General features: G+C 37.0%; 1 protein-coding gene across 2 annotated transcripts; it reads left to right on the top strand.

Annotated features, from left to right (window-relative positions):
• The first annotated feature begins 128 nt into the window (after positions 1–128).
• GOLT1B (golgi transport 1B) lies at positions 129–15880 on the top strand. Of its 2 annotated transcripts, XM_043969244.1 has the most exons (6): positions 129–285; positions 6416–6507; positions 9389–9567; positions 11070–11151; positions 15137–15170; positions 15553–15880. In XM_043969244.1, the coding sequence occupies exons 1-5, from the start codon at positions 261–263 to the stop codon at positions 15143–15145; spliced, it is 387 nt and encodes a 128-aa protein (XP_043825179.1). In that variant the 5' UTR covers positions 129–260; the 3' UTR covers positions 15146–15170; positions 15553–15880. The 2 variants fall into 2 exon arrangements, with proteins under 2 accessions (XP_043825179.1, XP_043825178.1); XM_043969243.1 differs by lacking the exon at positions 15137–15170.
• The last annotated feature ends 1922 nt before the right edge of the window (positions 15881–17802 follow it).

Here is a 17802-nt window from a genome sequence, read left to right as displayed (position 1 = left end):
GCATCCTCCCCGGATTGGTCCTAGGGGCGGACCAAAGCCTACGACGTGGAACAAAATGCTTCGCGATTGGCTCCCCCGGGGAGCGGGTTCAGCCATCAGGAAGATGTGTTAGAATCGAGGTACCGGCGGCTGCGTGTTTCCGGAAGACGTGGCGGCTGCTGCCAGGGTTGATTTCCCTTACATCCCTCCCGGCACTATTCGCGTTCCCCCAAGTCGCTGCCGCCACCGCCACTGCCACCGCCACTGCCACCGCCGCAGCCATGATCTCCTTAACGGACACGCAGAGTAAGCACCAACCCGGGTCCCCACCTTCCCCTCTCCTTCAGGTGCCGCGCACGCCCCTCCCTCACACCCTAGCTCTGCCGCCCAACCCCGCCCCGCCTACCCCAGTCAATGAATGAAGCCCCAGCTGAGGAGGTCCGGGGGAGGCTTGAGACCCGAGGGGCGGGGTGGGGTGCCGATCCCGGACTGGACCAGATCGGGACTAGGGCAAGAAGGGATAATGGGGTCAGGAAAAGAAGTCAAGATTCGTGTGAGCCTAAGACCCCAACGCCCAACACCTCCCCTGCAGGCTAAGCCCTTTGGGGTCCGCAGTCGCCTTTGTTCTCCCGGGGGCACCTGGAAGAGAAAGTTGGAGGAATTAAAGAAGGCCTCCGGGGTCTGAGGAGTAATTTCAGTGCCAAAGGGACCCGGCGGTCCCACTCAGCACAGACCATGGACTTCTTTGAGGGGTGTTTTTTTTGTTTTGTTTGAAGGCACCTACTTTTTTGTGTATTAGTAGTAGTTAAAATGTGTCCTAGTACTCAAAGCTTTTAAATGGATCTGCATCTACTTACTTCTCGGTTCTTACCACCACCCCCATGCCTGACCAATGAGACACCACTGGAGAACACTCCAGGTTATCTACTTAGTGATTTTTTAAAATGATAGCAATACACTCACCAGTTAAAGTCTGTCAGTCAAACAGTGTTTACTAAGCACCCACTATTATATGTCAGGTGTTGAGCTACTGGTACTTGGGATACAAAGAAAGGCAAACAATCCCTGCTTTCACGGAACTCAGTAATGAATCTAAAGGCGAGTGTTAGTGTATTATGCCCTGTGGTATGTTGTCTATTTTCGTTTTTGACATCCACCTTCCACTAAGTTCTCAGGACTCAACCTATAACTACCAAAAGTTATACTTAGTTGACTTGGTTTTTCATCCATGTTCATGTTTTCATTTACATGTGCTTTTTGATGATAGTGATTCTATTTCCTTATTTAACTATTTTGTCCCACCATCTTCCTGGGTAAAGTTTCTGTAACTCTATTTTTGTCAAGCAATAATTAATTTTTTCTGCTGGTTGAGTTTTTTTGTGATTTGCTCTTTTGTGCAAACAAATCTTGAATACAAAACAATTTTAACTCTAGTTAAAAATGGAATTGTGGGAGCAACTAGGTGACACAGTGGATAAAGCACCAGCCCTGGATTCAGGATGATCTGAGTTCAAATCCAGCCTCAGACACTTGATACTTACTAGCTGTGTGACCCCGGGCAAGTCATTTAACCCTCGTTGCCCCATTGTTTTAAAAAATGGAATTATGTTTGGGACCTCCCTCAACTATTATTTTAAATGTCCTGCTGGAGTCCTGAAAGCTCTTATATTTGAGATTCAATTCAGCAGTAACATGGCTTTCATTGCAGAAAATAAATGAGTGTATTTATCCTATTAATGAGTGTCATCTGGTTTTTAGAGAAAGTTGTGTCAAAATTAGTATGGGCTGTTCAGAACTTGTTTTATTTGTGACACAATAGACATTTGTGACATTTATATAGACCATTAAGATTTGCAAAATGCATTACATGTGTTATTTTAATTGATTTTTACAACAGCCCTGTGAGGTAAAGTGCTGATGTAATCACCTTTTATAGAAAAGCAAACAAGCTAAGAGGAAACTCAGTGACTTGTCTGTGGTCACACAGTATCTGAGGGCAGGATCTGAACTCAGGGGTTTATGTTCAAATCCATGGCTTCATCCATTATGCTACCTAGATGCCTCAAAGATACATGTGATATACCTTCCTTCTCTTGCTTGAGACATTAAATGTGAAGGTAATTAAAGCTTTTCAAAATGGATACAGCAGCATAAGTATGTGGTGTTTTGAACCTTGGGCTTTTGTCTCCATTCTCCCACCATGAAGCCTCTATGCCAGTTTTCCCTGCTCCTCACCTGCCTCAAATTTGTTACGAATGATTAGCAAAACTATGAATTAACTATCCTATCAAGGCTTTATCCCCTACATTCAGGAAGTTTTGTTTTGATGTTTTAAGTGCTGACATTGAATTGTATCCAATATGGTTTACGATATGTTAGCTACAACATTACTGTCTGCTAGGTTAGGGTTAGGGTTAGCATTAACCCTAGCCCTTACATACTGCTATTTCAGGAGCAGTGTGTTACAATGTAAATTCAAATTCAGTTCAACAAGTACTTACTATGTACCTATTTTTATTTAGTGACTACTATATACAGGGTCCTATACTAAGCTGTGGGGATATAGAGACAAAATTGTTCCTTTCCTCAAGGTGCTTACCTTCTGCGGAAATATGACATGTATACAAATCTATTACTACCAGGTTACTTCCAGAGGGAGAGAGTACTGATAACTGAGAGGATTAGGAAAGGTGCTGTGTAGGAGATAGGATGCTAGAATTTTATGAGAAAAATGAGGAGGACCACACCACAGAGGTGGGAGATGAAATATTAAGTACTGGAAATAATCAGCAAGCCAGTTTGACTGGAACAGAATATGCAAGTAGAGTAATATGAAACAAGACTGAAAAGTTAGATGGGAGCTAGATTGAGGTGGGCTCTAAATGCAGATTTAGGATTTTATATTTCTTCCTAGAGGCAATAGGAAACTATTGAACATTTAGGGGTAGGACACATGGCAGTAGCCCCTCAATGTTTAGGAATATCAATTATGGATGGTAAAATGGAGATGAGAGCTAGTAGAGGCAGAGAGAACAAGTTGGGAGGCTATTGGAATAGTTCAGGTGGGAAGTGATGAGAGCCTTAACTAAGGTAGAGGCTGTGTGCGTAGAGATTAAGGGATAGATGTGAGAGATGTAAAGGATACATCAACAAAATTTAGCAGCTAACAATATGGGCCATTGAAGAAAAGGGAAAAGCCAAGTAATACTCTTAGAGCAATGAGCTTGGAATCAAAGCACCTGGATTTTAATCCCAAATCAATTTCTTACTCCCTTTGTAACATCAGGCTAGTCACTTTTCTTCTCTGTACCTGTTTTCTCATCCGTAGAATAAAGGCTGGAACAGAGATGACTAACCTCTGAGAATCCTTCCAGCTTTAAATTTCTAACCCCTTTGATCCATGATTCCAAAGCAAAAAAAAAAAAAAAAACAAGATCAGTTTGTCCTCATAAAAATAAACGTGATTTATATAAAATTAGAAAAAATTAACAGTAGAAAGGATGCCAGTGCTTCTCTAAAGTTGCCCCCAGAGAAAAAGTTAATATTTCAACAATTTATAAATTAGTTAAATCAGGTTACTATCCAACACATTGCATACTAAAGGAATAGAAGTTTTAATGGAAGTCAGGACAAGTGGAAGAGAAAGAGAAACGAGTTAGGATAGGGCACCAGTGGGGAAATTAGAAAGTAGGGGCTGGTCCACATATAGCACTGCCAATGGCTTGTGTGCCTTGTTTACCACATGTGCCATCATTGCCTACCTTACCATATAGGATGGAGTTTGAAATAATTTGGATAAAGAGAAAGAAATATAGGCACAGTTAGGAAAACCCGAGTTCACATCTGGCCTCTGACACTTTTGCTTGTTGTATGACCCTGAGCAAATCACTTAACCTCCATCAACCTCAGTTTTCTCATCTGTAAAATAGGGCTGATAATAATAGCATGTACCTCCCAGGGTTGGTTTGACCTCTCAGTGCCCCCAGGCAACTCTCTAAGAATACAAGTTAAACATGACTAATGCAGAAATATGCTTAATGTTATTGTACATATATAGCCTATATCAGATTACTTGCTGTCTTGGGGAGAGGGGGAGGGAGGGAAAAAATTTTTGAAACTAGAAATGTTATAAAAACAAATGTTGAAAACTCTCTCTACATGTAACTGGAAAATAATAATATACTTTCTAAATAAATGAATGAATAATTAAATAAATACAAGTTATAGAACTGTCACAAATCTACATGAATAGAAGAAGGTCTGGACCAAAAATGTTGTCATGTAAAGTCAAATAACATGTTAGACTCACATGAAAATGTTCAGAGATGTACCTCATAACCTATTGTGAACAGATGGAATTGTTTTTTATCCATCTTTGGTTATATTAACATTTTCCAATTTTTATCACAATAACCAAATGCTTGCAGATTTATGGATAATTATATCCTTGCTTTTTGACTGAATAAGTATGTATGAGAAATGAGAGATTAGATATCTAGATAGAAAGCTCTAGCTAGATCCGTCTATTTGTATGTATCCATAGCTAGATGTGTCTATGATTTTGCACTGTGGTAGAATGGAAAGAGCTTTGGTATTGGAGGACTTGAGTCTTACAGCTCCTCTCTAATGACTATAACCTCTATGACCATGGGTTTAAGTGACTCTTCTCTGTTCTCTAGTTTCCTCATCTATAAAAGTAGGGTTTAAACTAGATGGCTTCTGAGGGCCCTTCTAGCTCTAGCTCTATGGTCCTGTTAACTCTTTTAAGATTTCTAAAACCCTCCAAAGGGCAGCTAGGTGACAAAGTACATAGAGTACCAGCCCTGGAATTAGAAGGCCCTGAATTCAAATGTGATCTCAGACACTTAATAGCTGTGTAACCCTGGGTAAAACACTTAACCTTGTTTGCCTCAGTTTCCTTATCTGTAAAATGAGCTGGAGAAGGAAATGGCAACCCTGAATTTTTGCCAAGAAAATCCCAAATAAAGTCACAGAGTTGGATACCACAATTGAAATGACTCAACAACCCTCCCCCCCCCAAGCTTATGTAGATAAACATATTAATAAGTTTAAGGGGAACATCTATAAATTCACAGATGATAAATCTGTAACAAATCATTAAAACAGTTTTAAAACAAAATGTAAAAAGTTCATTAGAAGTCATTTAGTCTTAAATTCCTAATTTCACAGATAAGGAAACAAGCCCACAGAAGTGGTCAGACAAGTAACTTTCTCAGGTCAACGTGTAGGATCAACAACTATCATTTTTCTTACAGATTGTTGAGCCAAACAGTACAAATGCACTTAGCCCACTATATCTAGCTGGCTCTAAACTGTGCTTTTAATGTCAGCCAACCATTTACTCCAGCCCTCTTTTTTTTTTTTTAAATGTGTTCGAGGTTTTTTTTGTTTTTGTTTTGTTTGGGGTTTTTTGTGAGGCAATGGGGGTTAAGTGACTTGCCTGGGGTCACAGCTAGTAAGTGTCAACTGTCTGAGGCTGGATTTGAACTCAGGTCCTCCTCCTGAATCCAGGGCCATTGCTTTATCCACAGCACCACCTAGCTGCCCCCCCACCCTCTTTTTGCCATTTTACCTGCTGACCACCACTTTCTCTGGACCTCCTGAGACCAAGACCCCTACCCCTTTTCCATATCTTACTCATTGCTTCTGGAAAACAGATGTCAATTAACTCTCTTAGTGTTCCACTTACTCTCCCGGCAACTTCCTAAACAAACATACTTCCCTAACCCTGATTCCTTTTATTTTATCTCCCCCTACTAGAATCTAAGTTCCATAAAAGAAAGGACTATCTTGCTTTTTAAAAAAATTATATCCTAGTGCTTTGGCGTATATATTGAGCACTTAAAAGCCATATATTAATTCATTCATTGGTGCCACTTTTAAAAAAATTAATATTGGACTTGAATGACCCTAGATAGTATTTATGTACTTGCAGAGTACAAGAGTGGACATAATTTTGAAAAGTGAAAAAAATATACATATGTGAGTAAGTGTATACATATATACACATATATGTGCATTATTATAATATTGTTTTATAAAACATTGTTGAATTGGATACCAGACACTAAAGGAGAACACTTAAAAATCGTAAAATTGTCAAATGCCAAAGAGTTATTGACATAAAGTTTGGAGCCAGTGGCCTAACCATAATTCTTATCTCTTTTTACTGTGCTTCCTGTATCCTAAGAGGCACTATCTCATATAAGGATGGGAAATTTCCATTCAAATTTCATGTTTTGAAGGAATTAACTGATGTTAATTTATAACATTCTTTTGTTACTTTACTTAGAAAGCTATTCTGTAATGTTTGAGAGCCTGTTCCCTTGTGTAACAGCCAAGGAAAAACACCAATCAGTTTTAGAAATCAAGACTTTTATTCTTTGTTACCTTAACCATATAATTTTTGTTACAGAAATTGGAATGGGATTAACAGGATTTGGCGTATTTTTCCTATTTTTTGGAATGATTCTCTTTTTCGACAAAGCACTACTGGCTATTGGAAATGTGAGTTTTTAAAATATGTTTTAATTAATATATTTTAACTAAATTCATAAATAACTTACAGCATATGTAATATAATGATTTTATGAAGCTTTGGGGAAAGAATTTGCTATTCTTAGTATGTTTTTTTAAATTATAGCTTTAGGTTTAATTCACTCTGCTCTTGATCAGGAATAAGATTCATCAGTTTTAACTATTAATGTGAAAGTCAATGAGATGATCTAGGTTGAGAAGTACCTATAATTTAAAATGTTTAATCAATCACTAAACGAGGACTAAGAGATATCCCACTGATTATATTAATTTGTCTATCTAAAACAAGAGATTGGAATATTTGGCCTCTGAATGTCCTAAACTTCAGTGATTCTTTTAAATTGTTTTGATCTCAGTCTTCCAATACATGTTTCACACTTGCTACTTTTATATAAGATAAACAAAGTGGTTAGGTTTTTCCATACTTATATTTCTACAATAATACTTTTAGAGTATATAGTTTGTACTAAATAAACATTTATGCTATCATTTGGATGGAGTGGAAGAAACCCATAAAGACAAATTCCTGATAACCATTTTAAGGAGGTGAGGGGGGAAAGTAATAGAAAGTCAGGGACACCCTAAAAATTTTAAATTAAACACTAATAAAATGTGAATACTGTGGAGGATCCATGTTGGGTAAGAGAAAGGAAAAGGTAAAAGACGAAGTAGATAAAAATTGTTGTGTTTGGTTTCTTCTTGTTGTTGTTTTAATTAAGGGACGCTCACAGGACTTAGTAATATTGGTATGATGTTTGAATAATAGTGAAAGACATGATATTTATTGTACATTTTAATGATTTTTTTCCCAAAAGAAACTCAAATTCTGGCAATTTACATAAGTTAATATGTCGGTAAAATAAAAATGTTTTAGAAAACATGTTTGTTTCGGGTTTCTGACATAATTGGGGGCTGAAAAGGTAAAAGCCAATTATACTTATGTATTTCTGCCCACAGCCACTTTTCTTTGAACAAACTTTTTCACAAGCATAGGCAAGGGTGTACAGCTAATTTGCCTCTGCTGCCACCATGTTCTTTGAATTTAATAAACCTTAAAGCTCCATATGCATGTTAGTTATTATTAATAATCCTCCTTATAGAAGAAAGCTTGGGAGTCATTTAATTCAAATGATACCTGAAAAAGAATTACGTCTTCAGCATACCTACCATGGGTCCTGCAACCTACCTACCACCTCATCCTGTTCTACTTTTGGATAGTTCTATTTATTAAGAAGTTTGGGGGCAGCTAGGTGGCGCAGTAGATAGAGCATCGGCCCTGGAGTCAAGAGTACCTGAGTTCAAATCCGGCCTCAGACACTTAACACTTACTAGCTGTGTGACCCAGGGCAAGTCACTTAACCCCAGTTGCCTCACCCCAAAAAAAAAAAAAAGAGAGAGAGAATATTCTTTGGGCAGCTAGATGGTGCAGTGGATAAAGCACCGGCCCTGGATTCAGGAGTGTACCTGAGTTCAAATCCGGCCTCAGACACGTGACACTTACTAGCTGTGTGACCCTGGGCAAGTCACTTAACCCCCATTGCCCCGGAAAAAAAAAAAAAAGGAAGTTTGTCCTCGGGGCAGCTAGGTGGCACAGTGGATAGAACACTGGCCTTGGATTCAGGAGGACCTGAGTACAAATCCAGCCTCAGACACTTGACACTTAACTAGCTATATGACCCTGGGCAAGTCACTTAACCCTCATTGCCCTGCAAAAAAAAAAAAAAAAGAAGAAGTTTGTCCTCATAGCAAGTCTAGAGTTACCTCTTTGAAGCTTCCAACCTTTGGTCCTAGTTCTGCCCTTGTTAGACAAAACGATTCTATTACCTTTTCAAAATGAAGTCCTTCAAATATTTCATGAGAACTAGTCTACATCCTCCTCCCAAATCATTTCTGTATAGGTTAACTAACCATCTTCAGATTTTCAACAGATCCTTTTATGGCCTGAACTTAAGTCCCTTCACTATCCTGGTGACCCTCCCTTGAATATTTTCAACTTACCAGTGTCATTCCTTGACTCTGATACCCAGAACGGAATACAAGAGTCAGAGGACCTGGGTTCATATCTCTGCTCTGCTGCTTACTACCTACATGACCTTGGGAAAATCATTTAAACTCTCTGTTCTTCATTTTCCTTTTGAAGGGGGTGGACTAGATGATCTAGAAGCCCCTTCAAATTCTAGATCTATGTTCCTATGCACATAGTGAATATAATGCTCCAGATATAGTCTGGCTAGTGCAGAGTACAGCAGGGCTCTTACCTCCATAGTCTTGGAATCTATGAAACCCAATCTCTCATTCGATTTTTGGCTGCATATCACACGTTTGACTGAAGATGCTCCACCTCCTGACTTTGTATATTTTCACTGACTGTCCCCCATTCCTGGAATTCTCTCCCTCCTCATTTCTGACTACTGGCTTCCCTGGCATTCTTCAAATCTCAGCTAAAATGTCATCATCTACAAAAAGCCAGTTCCTTCCCTATGTTGATTATCTCTAAATGATTCTGTCTGTATTTTGTTTGTATATGTCATTTGCATGTTGTCTCCCCTATTAGACTGTGAGCTCTTTGAGAGTGGGGACTTTTACCTTTCTTTGTATCCCTGGCACTCGGCACAGTGCCTGGCACAGAGTAGTTGCTTAACAAATGCTTCTTGATTTGACACTATTCAGAGATTTTATTGTCATCATATTGACCATACTAATCTCTCCTATCCAGAGAAGGCCCAGTAGCTTCCTCCTAAAATAAAAGCATTATCTTAAAGGTTCTACTTCCCTAAGCCTACTTTTTATTTTTATGTATTATACTTGAATACTTTTCTTTGTTTTGATATGAATTTTCTTTGTCTTTCAGGTATTATTTGTGGCTGGATTGGCGTTTGTAATTGGTTTGGAAAGAACATTTAGATTTTTCTTCCAGAAACACAAAGTTAAAGCTACAGGGTTTTTCCTGGGTGGAGTATTTGTAGTTCTTATTGGTTGGCCTTTGATAGGCATGATCCTTGAAATTTATGGATTCTTTCTTCTATTCAGGTAAGATAATCACCTAAGTAGGGGTTTGGCTTGGCATTTATAGTTGAGGAGTCTTTTGTTTCCATTTTCTATCTTCAGTCAAATATAAAAACTTCTATCATAATATTAAATGTGCTAATCAGGTAAGGTGAAGATATATGGGTAATGAGTAATCTCACAGAACTATTTATAATACAGTAAAAGCTCTTTCTAAATGTGTTCCATTTTTATTTAATAGATTAAAAAATCTTATATCTTAATTTCATATTTTTTCCATTTAAAGAACATGTTCTTTATATATACAATATTTGGGTTTTTTCAATATAATCATACTTCTTAATTACCGACACTTTATAACTATACTTTTGGTAACCATCATGAAAGATTTTAATCAAGTAATATTTTCTAAGTGCCAGATGCTGTGAATAAGCAATATAGTGTACATTTTGTAAAAGATCTCAGTTAAGCTGAACTAAGAACTTGCACCTATGGTTATATCAGGATTGAAAGAATGCATTTAAAGTCCCAGATGCGTTGATTTGTTACAGAAAATATATTGTCTTTGTCTACCTTTTTTAGCTGGATTGAAAATAATTTAATTTTTTTTTAATTATTTTATTGAAAAACTTAGAGGTATTAGATTCTGCCAATATTTTGTTTCAAAAGTCATAAGTCGTACTTCCTTGGTTTGTGGCATAGCACTAGGGATTTGGGACATTTATTTGACTGTTTGCATTAATAAGTAGTGTCGTTTGAAATAAGATTTTTTTAATATAAAAAAAGCCTATTTACACGTACTAGCTGTGTGACCCTGGGCAAGTCACTTAACCCCAATTGCCTCACTAAAAAAAAAAAAATATTTAAAACTTAAGATCTAGAAATGATCTTTCTAAATTTAATGCTATTTGGGAAAGATTGTGATTTTATTTTGTGTTTGAATATATATTCTCAGAGCATCAATAGCTTCAAAAATAAAACTGTAAAATTACCACCTAACACTTTTACTCATTTGGTTATAACTGCCTTGACGAGATTTAATTTCTAAAAACCTGAAGCCACCACTTTTCCCTTAAATCTAAAATTGAGTTCTATCCACTCTAGTATTTTTCATCCCTGCCCAATTTTAAGACATAGGTGAACCTTGAAAATCTTATTAGCTGTATTTTGTGTAGAAAGGTAATATCATGGATCCACTATCTAGGCTATCCCTATGAATTCTATCTGCATCTCAACAATAGCACTTATTTTTCTAGACAACTGGCTAAGAGCTTGAATTCTAATTTTCAGCCACAGAAAGAAAGTCCATTTAGCACACCTGGATATTGATTCATGGCCCTAGCCTCATTATATTACTGTCATCTCAATTTTTAATTATTTTTCTTCTTTTTTTTTTCATTAAAATGCCAGTGATTTTTAACTTGAGGTCAAAATAGATAATATTGAATACTTTTGTATTTATTTTAAATTGTAAAATTTTAAGTATTTGGTGTTCTGGATGTTAATTTGTCATAATTAATTTTTAGGGGATTCTTTCCTGTGGTGGTTGGCTTTATTAGAAGAGTACCCGTCCTTGGATCTCTCTTGAATTTACCTGGAATAAGATCAGTATGTTATCATTTACTTATCATTAGACCTTTTTTAAAAGTAAAAAGAAGTTCAATATTTTTTTAAAGTGTAATTAATAGAATGAAAATTCGGCACCAGGTTTCACTGCATCCATTTTTTTTATTGTTCTCTGTATTCTATCTAACTGTGTTTGATTGCTGGGTCACCTTTCCCTTAGAGAGCTTAAGGCGCTATACAATTAACTTTTATATATGAGCTGTAATTTTTTAAACTAGATGGTGCATAAGGAAGAGTGATCAGTCCCACTTTTAGTTGATAACAGGCAATCACATTATATAGTCTAAGTGGCTTTTGTAATGAAATCATAGAACCAGCAGTAGAAGGGAATTGAAGTTCCATTTCATCTGACTCCCTTCCTTCAACAAATGGGTATCTCACTCCACACTTCCAAGAATGGGGAACACATTACCTCCTGAGACAACTCTTTCAAAGAGTAACTCTCATTTGTCCTACTCCCCCTTAGCAACAAAGAATAGTTCAAAAAGTCTTTAGTATTGCTTTCAAGTGTTTTCTCCTTCAGGTGACACTGTTAACTAGTGTAGTTTTAAGGCCTCTCAGTGGGAGGCAGCATGGTGTCTTGGCTACTAGCTAGCTAGGTAACTTTAGACAAGTCATTTCACCTCAGCAAGCAGCAGTTTCCTCATCTATAAAGTATGGGGTTTAAAAATAAGTGATCTTGGGGCAGCTAGGTGGTGCAGTGGATAGAACACCGGCCCTGGATTCAGGAGGACCTGAGTTCAAATCTGGCTTCAGACACTTGACACTTACTAGCTGTGTGACCTTGGGCAAGTCACTTAACCCTCATTGCCCAAACCACCCCCCCCCAAAAAAAAGTAATCTTTAAGGTTCCTTCCTGCTCTAATTAATTTCCATAAGCATTAAGTGTCTATTCTATGCCACCTCTGGGATACAAAGAGTCCCTGTTCTCTGAGAGCTTGTGATTTAATGGAGGAATGAATTACACAAATTAATTAGAACTTTACTCTTTTTTTCTGAACCTATTGTTTTATTTGAGGGAAGACCTCTTAGTAAAATGACTACCTCTGCAAATGTGGATGGGCTTTTGTTCTGACATGTAAAGTCTTAGAGAGTGGACTAGAGCAAAAAGGAGTGGTCACTCAGCCAGGATATTTCAGAGGCTATTGTCCAGCCCTGATCTCATTTACACCAATGACAGTGAAAGGAGACAGCATGATGCTAACTCTCACAAGATAGGAGTAGCCTGGCCATTTCAAGGGAACAATCACATCTAGCTGGGAGTTATCACAGAAGGCTTTGTTGGAACAGGTGTCATCTTAGTTGGACCTCGAAGTTAGGGTGAAAGGCAGGTTTTGGAGGTAAGATAAATTCAGATTTGGATATATTAAATGGACAGTGTCAGTGGGACTCACAGAGGGAGAGCTTTCCAGCATATAAGACTGCATATCAGGGCAAACATTGGGGTTAGAAGTACAAATTTCAGTGGCATCTACAGAGAAATGATCATTGAAACCAGTGAGTGAACAAACATTTATAACCTCCTACAATGTGCCAGGCATCGTACTAAGTGCAGGGAATACAAAGAAAGGTAAAAACATAGCCCTTGCCTTAAAGGAGCTTCTAAAGAGGGAGACGATGTGTACATACAAGTATATACCATGTAAATGGAAGGCATTCCCAGAGGCAAGACCCTGGGCTCCAGGGTTGGGGGTGGGTGGTGGAATGGACAGATTGGGAAAAACCTCCCACAGCAAGGGGAATTTGAACTGAGTCTTCATGAAAACCCAGGAAGCCAAACCGCTAGAGTAGATAAATATGTCATGGTAAAGATCTTAATAAAAACAAACAAAAAAAAAGGTGGCACAGGACAGAAACTTGAAGAATACCCTCATTTAATAATAGCTAGCATTTCTATACCAATATAAACACTGTTCATGTGATCCCCATAGCAACTCTGTGAGATAGGTGCTATTATTATTATCTGAAATCTACAATAAGAAAACTAAGACTGGGAAAGGTTTAAGTGACTTACCCAAGGTCACACAGCTAGTGAGTGTCTGAGACAGGATTTGAACTCAGGCCTTCCTTACTCTGAGTGCAATAAACAAGTGTCTGAGACTTTGTCCAGAGAGCACAAGTAAGATTTCTTGAATGAATGATTATATGATTTTTTTTTTCAAATAGTCCCACCAAATAAATAAACCTCAGTTCCATTAAAAAAGGAGAAGTTTGACTAATTTGGGTTATCAACAGCACAGTTGTAATGTTTCCACCAGAGACTCAAACTGCTTTTTTTTTTTCCAATTGACCATTAACATTTTTTCACTGTGGATGCAAATATCACTTGAAAGCTAGAACGAATGTATAAATAGGTACCTATTTGTGCCTCTGTTACTGACTTTTCTAGGACTCTTGTCAACTCCAGAATTAGGGCTAGTTTGCCTGCTTTTGCCTGGGGGTTCTTCTGGCCACTTAATTATTGCATCTTAAAATAGGCAAGATAAACTAGAATTTAACAGTATGGCTCTTCTTGTCTTGTCTCTGGTCCTGGCCCGGGTCCAGCTACCTAGGCAAATGCCTTTCTTGGGGCCTCTTCATCAGTTCTAGGTCTAGTTGCTCACCACCTAACCAGCTGAGTCAGGGTTGTCCTGAAAGCAGTCATTTAAGCCTCTAGGCTCAACCTACCCCATTTCAGTCTCCAGAAGTATCTTATAGCCACAGCCAGGGTGGTATTGGGCTAGGATTTGGGGGCTTATATTTCTATAAGGGTATGATCACTTCAACTTGGATCCAGATCTGAATTCTAATTAAGACATAAATCTGTGAAGCAATTTTCAAATTATTTAACTCAATCCCTGATTTTACTGTCATACAATTACAGAGCTTGAAGCTCTCATTTTTCAGATAAGGAAACTTAGGCCCAAAGGAATAAAGTGATTTACCCCAAATTACACAGCTTAAGTAAGGAGAATTAGGAATTTGGATCCAGGGCTTTTGACTTCAGCATCAGTACTCTTTTATCTGTAACATGCCTAATCGGATGTTTAATCCTAGAAATAGGCATTCAGCATCCAAACACATACTATTGCCAGTATTATACAAACTCAGGACTATTGTCTTTTCATTTTACTGCAATTTTATTTAAGTAGATTTTGTAAAAACCAAAGTTGTCAGGGCAGCTAGGTGGCGCAGTGGATAAAGCACCAGACCTGGATTCAGGAGGACCTGAGTTCAAATATGACCTCAGACACTTGACACTAGCTATGTGACCCTGGGCAAGTCACTTAACCCTCATTGCCCCACCAAAAAAGAAAGTTGTCTTCATGCCTTTGCCATAGGAATTCTAGAATGTCAGTCTGACTAGAAGTATAATTGTCCTGGACTTGTGCCTCCATTGGTATAAGTAACTCCCATCAAGGAAACTACCTCTACCAATAACAATCAGTCTCTGAGAGGTTAAATACAAGGTTATCTTACCCAGTATCACTTGTCCAGTGTGTGTCAGAGGGAGAATTTGTTGAACCTGGGTCTTCCTTACTCTAGTACCAACTCAATTCATTATACCATATGTATTTATTTCCTGTTATCACTGCATTGTGTTATTTGTTGAAGTAAAAATCTTAATGAATAGTGAATTAGTTGATATGCTTTTTAGTATTGTATTGCTTGAATTATTTAAACTTAAATACCTACATTCATTAGTGTTAATGTAGGAGCTCTGTCTGAATACCCATTCTAGGATATTGAAGAAAAGTAAACTGCTTTATATATTTAGTTGTAAATATATGTATAAAAATTAAATGCAGAATTTTATAATATAAACCTATAACTTTTCTTTGCATCATAAAGTCTGTTTTTAACATTGTTGTCAAACATTCTCAGACCAAGGTCTAGAAACCACAATTTTAATTTAATTAAAATTTTAATCAGTAGTTGATCTTCACTATTGATTGATCTTAATGGAGTTAAATCTGTTTGTTCAAAGACTACATAGGCTCAGAAGAGAATCCACACTAATGGTCAGTCGAAATATCTTACTGGGTTTATTAATGCATGAGTGGCTCATATTTTAGCTTTTCTCTTTTTTTTTCATCTTTTGTTTAAGCTAATAGTGATACCCTCATTTTTCAAATTTATTTATCCATTGTATTGCATTTTCATGTTGCACCTTCAGATTTCAATGCAAAACATGTCATGCAAAAACACTATTGTAAAAAATTTATTTTGCAACCTTTAAAAATGTCAAAAGACTTCAGTAAATATTATTTAATCAGTTATTATTAGTCATACCTTGGACTTCTTCAAGTATCTTTCTGAGTTTGTGTTTTGAATAAATAAATATATGTAAAGTTTATGGATAGTATATGCCTTTAACTGCCTTTTTTGTCTTCTTCCCTACAGCTTGTAGATAAAGTTGGAGAAAGCAACAATATGGTATAACAGCAAGTGGACTAAAGATTACGTTAAAATGCATTATTTAAAAAGCCCCTTTGAAGACTATTCAGCACAAAATTAAATTACACAAAACAGCTTATAACATCTTTTACATAAGTTTATAATGTGTTGTCTGCAAAGTACCTACAGTAATGAGCAACGAAGCAATGAAAAGGTGCTTGATTCCAAGACAAGTGACTAAGAATTCAGCAAGTGAACTGAAGAAGGGGGAATGCCATGTTACAATCTATATTGAAACTGTTGAAAGTTATTTTTATTGTTTTTTCACAATGTGCTAAACACAGCCATCCCTATAGAACTGTGGTGCCTGATTTCTGTCTCCTTATTTTGAAGGTGCAAGAGAGCCACCAGGCATTTGGTTTTTTAAGAAATGCTCACTGCAATGGCAAAAACATTTCCTGTTGTTTAACGAGAGTTGTAGCTCCAAAAGTGTTGCATGAGTTAGGATGGATTATGTCATTTTAATGTATTAAAAACAAAGGAAAATCCAAACAACTTTGTTGTATGAATCAAACTTTTTTTGTTGTTTGTAAATATATAGTTTAAATAAACTTTTGCTGTTCTTAGGAATCAAAGCCAGATGTAAATGCCAACTGGATTTACCTTCTGTGCTAGAATATGCAAAGGTCATTCATTTTTTTAACTTGGATCCTAAATTATAGATGACTAAAGCTTTCTTTAGTCAGTAGAATACTTTGGATATACACTCCATGCCTTTGGGGATTTCGTCTCCAAGCTACCTGCACGTATAATTATATGTGAGCATAAAAAGATGTACCCTTTGTACCCTTTGTCCACTAAATAATCTGTTACATATCTTGTCTCATGGAATAGTCTTTTATTTAAGATACTTAATGTCGCTAACTTGTATTTTTCCTATTCAAACATAGCTTGTTTTTAAAGTTTGAAAGGTCTGTCTGGCATGATGATAGTTTCCTTGGGGCGAGAGAAACCCTACAAGTTTCAGATCTTATTTTGCTATTGTTCATAAAGAAATATTCCCTAAAGAGTTAATTGTTGTTTACCTTGAGACATGTGAAGTGTTGAAAAGTTGAAATTTCTGATTGTATCTTAAAGGGCTATTCATATAAACTGAAAAGTTGGTTTTCTTATTTAAAAATGTCTTCTGTTTGATATGAAGATGTTCCACAAAGAGCTGCCTAAAAAAAACCCTGAGTGATGATATAAGTAAATTATTTTAGACTATTTAGTGACTAGATTCTTTCAAAGCCAAGGGAGCTAAGAAAAATGTATTACTTCTGTTTTGTTGTAACAAGTTGGCAAGCAGTAAGAAATTATTTTTTTTTCTTTACTAGGCTTCCCCAGTTGGCATACTTTTTTCAAGGATGTAGAAACATTTGAAACACATGTTTTATCAACCACAGTACTGCTTGTTTTACCACTTGTGATCACATTCATTTTTTTATATATTTTGCAATGCTTCTTGATCCAAAAAAATCATAATTGTAGAAATTTGATTTTCATTTTAAAAACATTCTGTTACCTTTCAAGTTTATTCTGTTGGAAGAGTTGATGGTGAAGGAAAGGGAGGGAAACTCCCCAACCTCATCCAAAAGAGAAGAAAAAGATTTAAATATACAGTGAAATGGTTCAGTCTTGTGGATTCAATGCAAAAGCATTTGATGCATGACAAAACTCATGCAGCTGATAAGACATTTTAAAATGGAGACTCCTACCTCAACAGCTGTCAGAATCTTAAGAAACTTGGTGTTTTTTGTCTATGTAATGTTCAAATAGTCTCATCCATTGGAGAATGTCAAAAACATACTTTGGGCTTTGAATGTTCTAGGCCTTTGTTCTACCTATTTTTGACAAATGATCATTACAGTAGATTGTGAAATCTGCCTCTTTTTTTTTTTTGGTGAGGCAGTTGGAGTTAAGTGACTTGTCCAAGGTCACACAGCTAGTGAGTGTCAGGTGTCTGATGTCAGATTTGAACTCAGGTCCTCCTGACTCCAGGGCCAGTGCTCTATCCACTGTGCCACCTAGCTTCCCCCAAATCTGCCTTTTTTAAAAGCAAAAGCAAAATCTACTTAAATGAATAGCTACATTGCAATTGGACCTTTGTAGGTGTGAATTTCTATCCAATTATTCCTTGCACTGTGATATTTCCCAAGAACCTTCTTTTAGCAAGTAATGTTGGGCAGAAACTTGGAAGAGATCTAACAGTGATCC

The sequence above is a fragment of the Dromiciops gliroides genome, chromosome 5 (genome assembly GCF_019393635.1).
Source record: "Dromiciops gliroides isolate mDroGli1 chromosome 5, mDroGli1.pri, whole genome shotgun sequence".
Lineage (NCBI taxonomy): Eukaryota > Metazoa > Chordata > Mammalia > Microbiotheria > Microbiotheriidae > Dromiciops > Dromiciops gliroides.
Note: the sequence above shows the minus strand (reverse complement) of the source record. Positions and strands in the feature narration are given on the sequence as shown.

Coding starts and splice junctions, on each gene's coding strand:
- GOLT1B (XM_043969243.1), top strand. CDS start 261: ATGATCTCCTTAACGGACACGCAGA. Junction 286..6,415: donor CTCCTTAACGGACACGCAGA/GTAAGCACCAAC, acceptor TTTTTGTTACAG/AAATTGGAATGGGATTAACA. Junction 11,152..15,552: donor ATTTACCTGGAATAAGATCA/GTATGTTATCAT, acceptor TCTTCCCTACAG/CTTGTAGATAAAGTTGGAGA.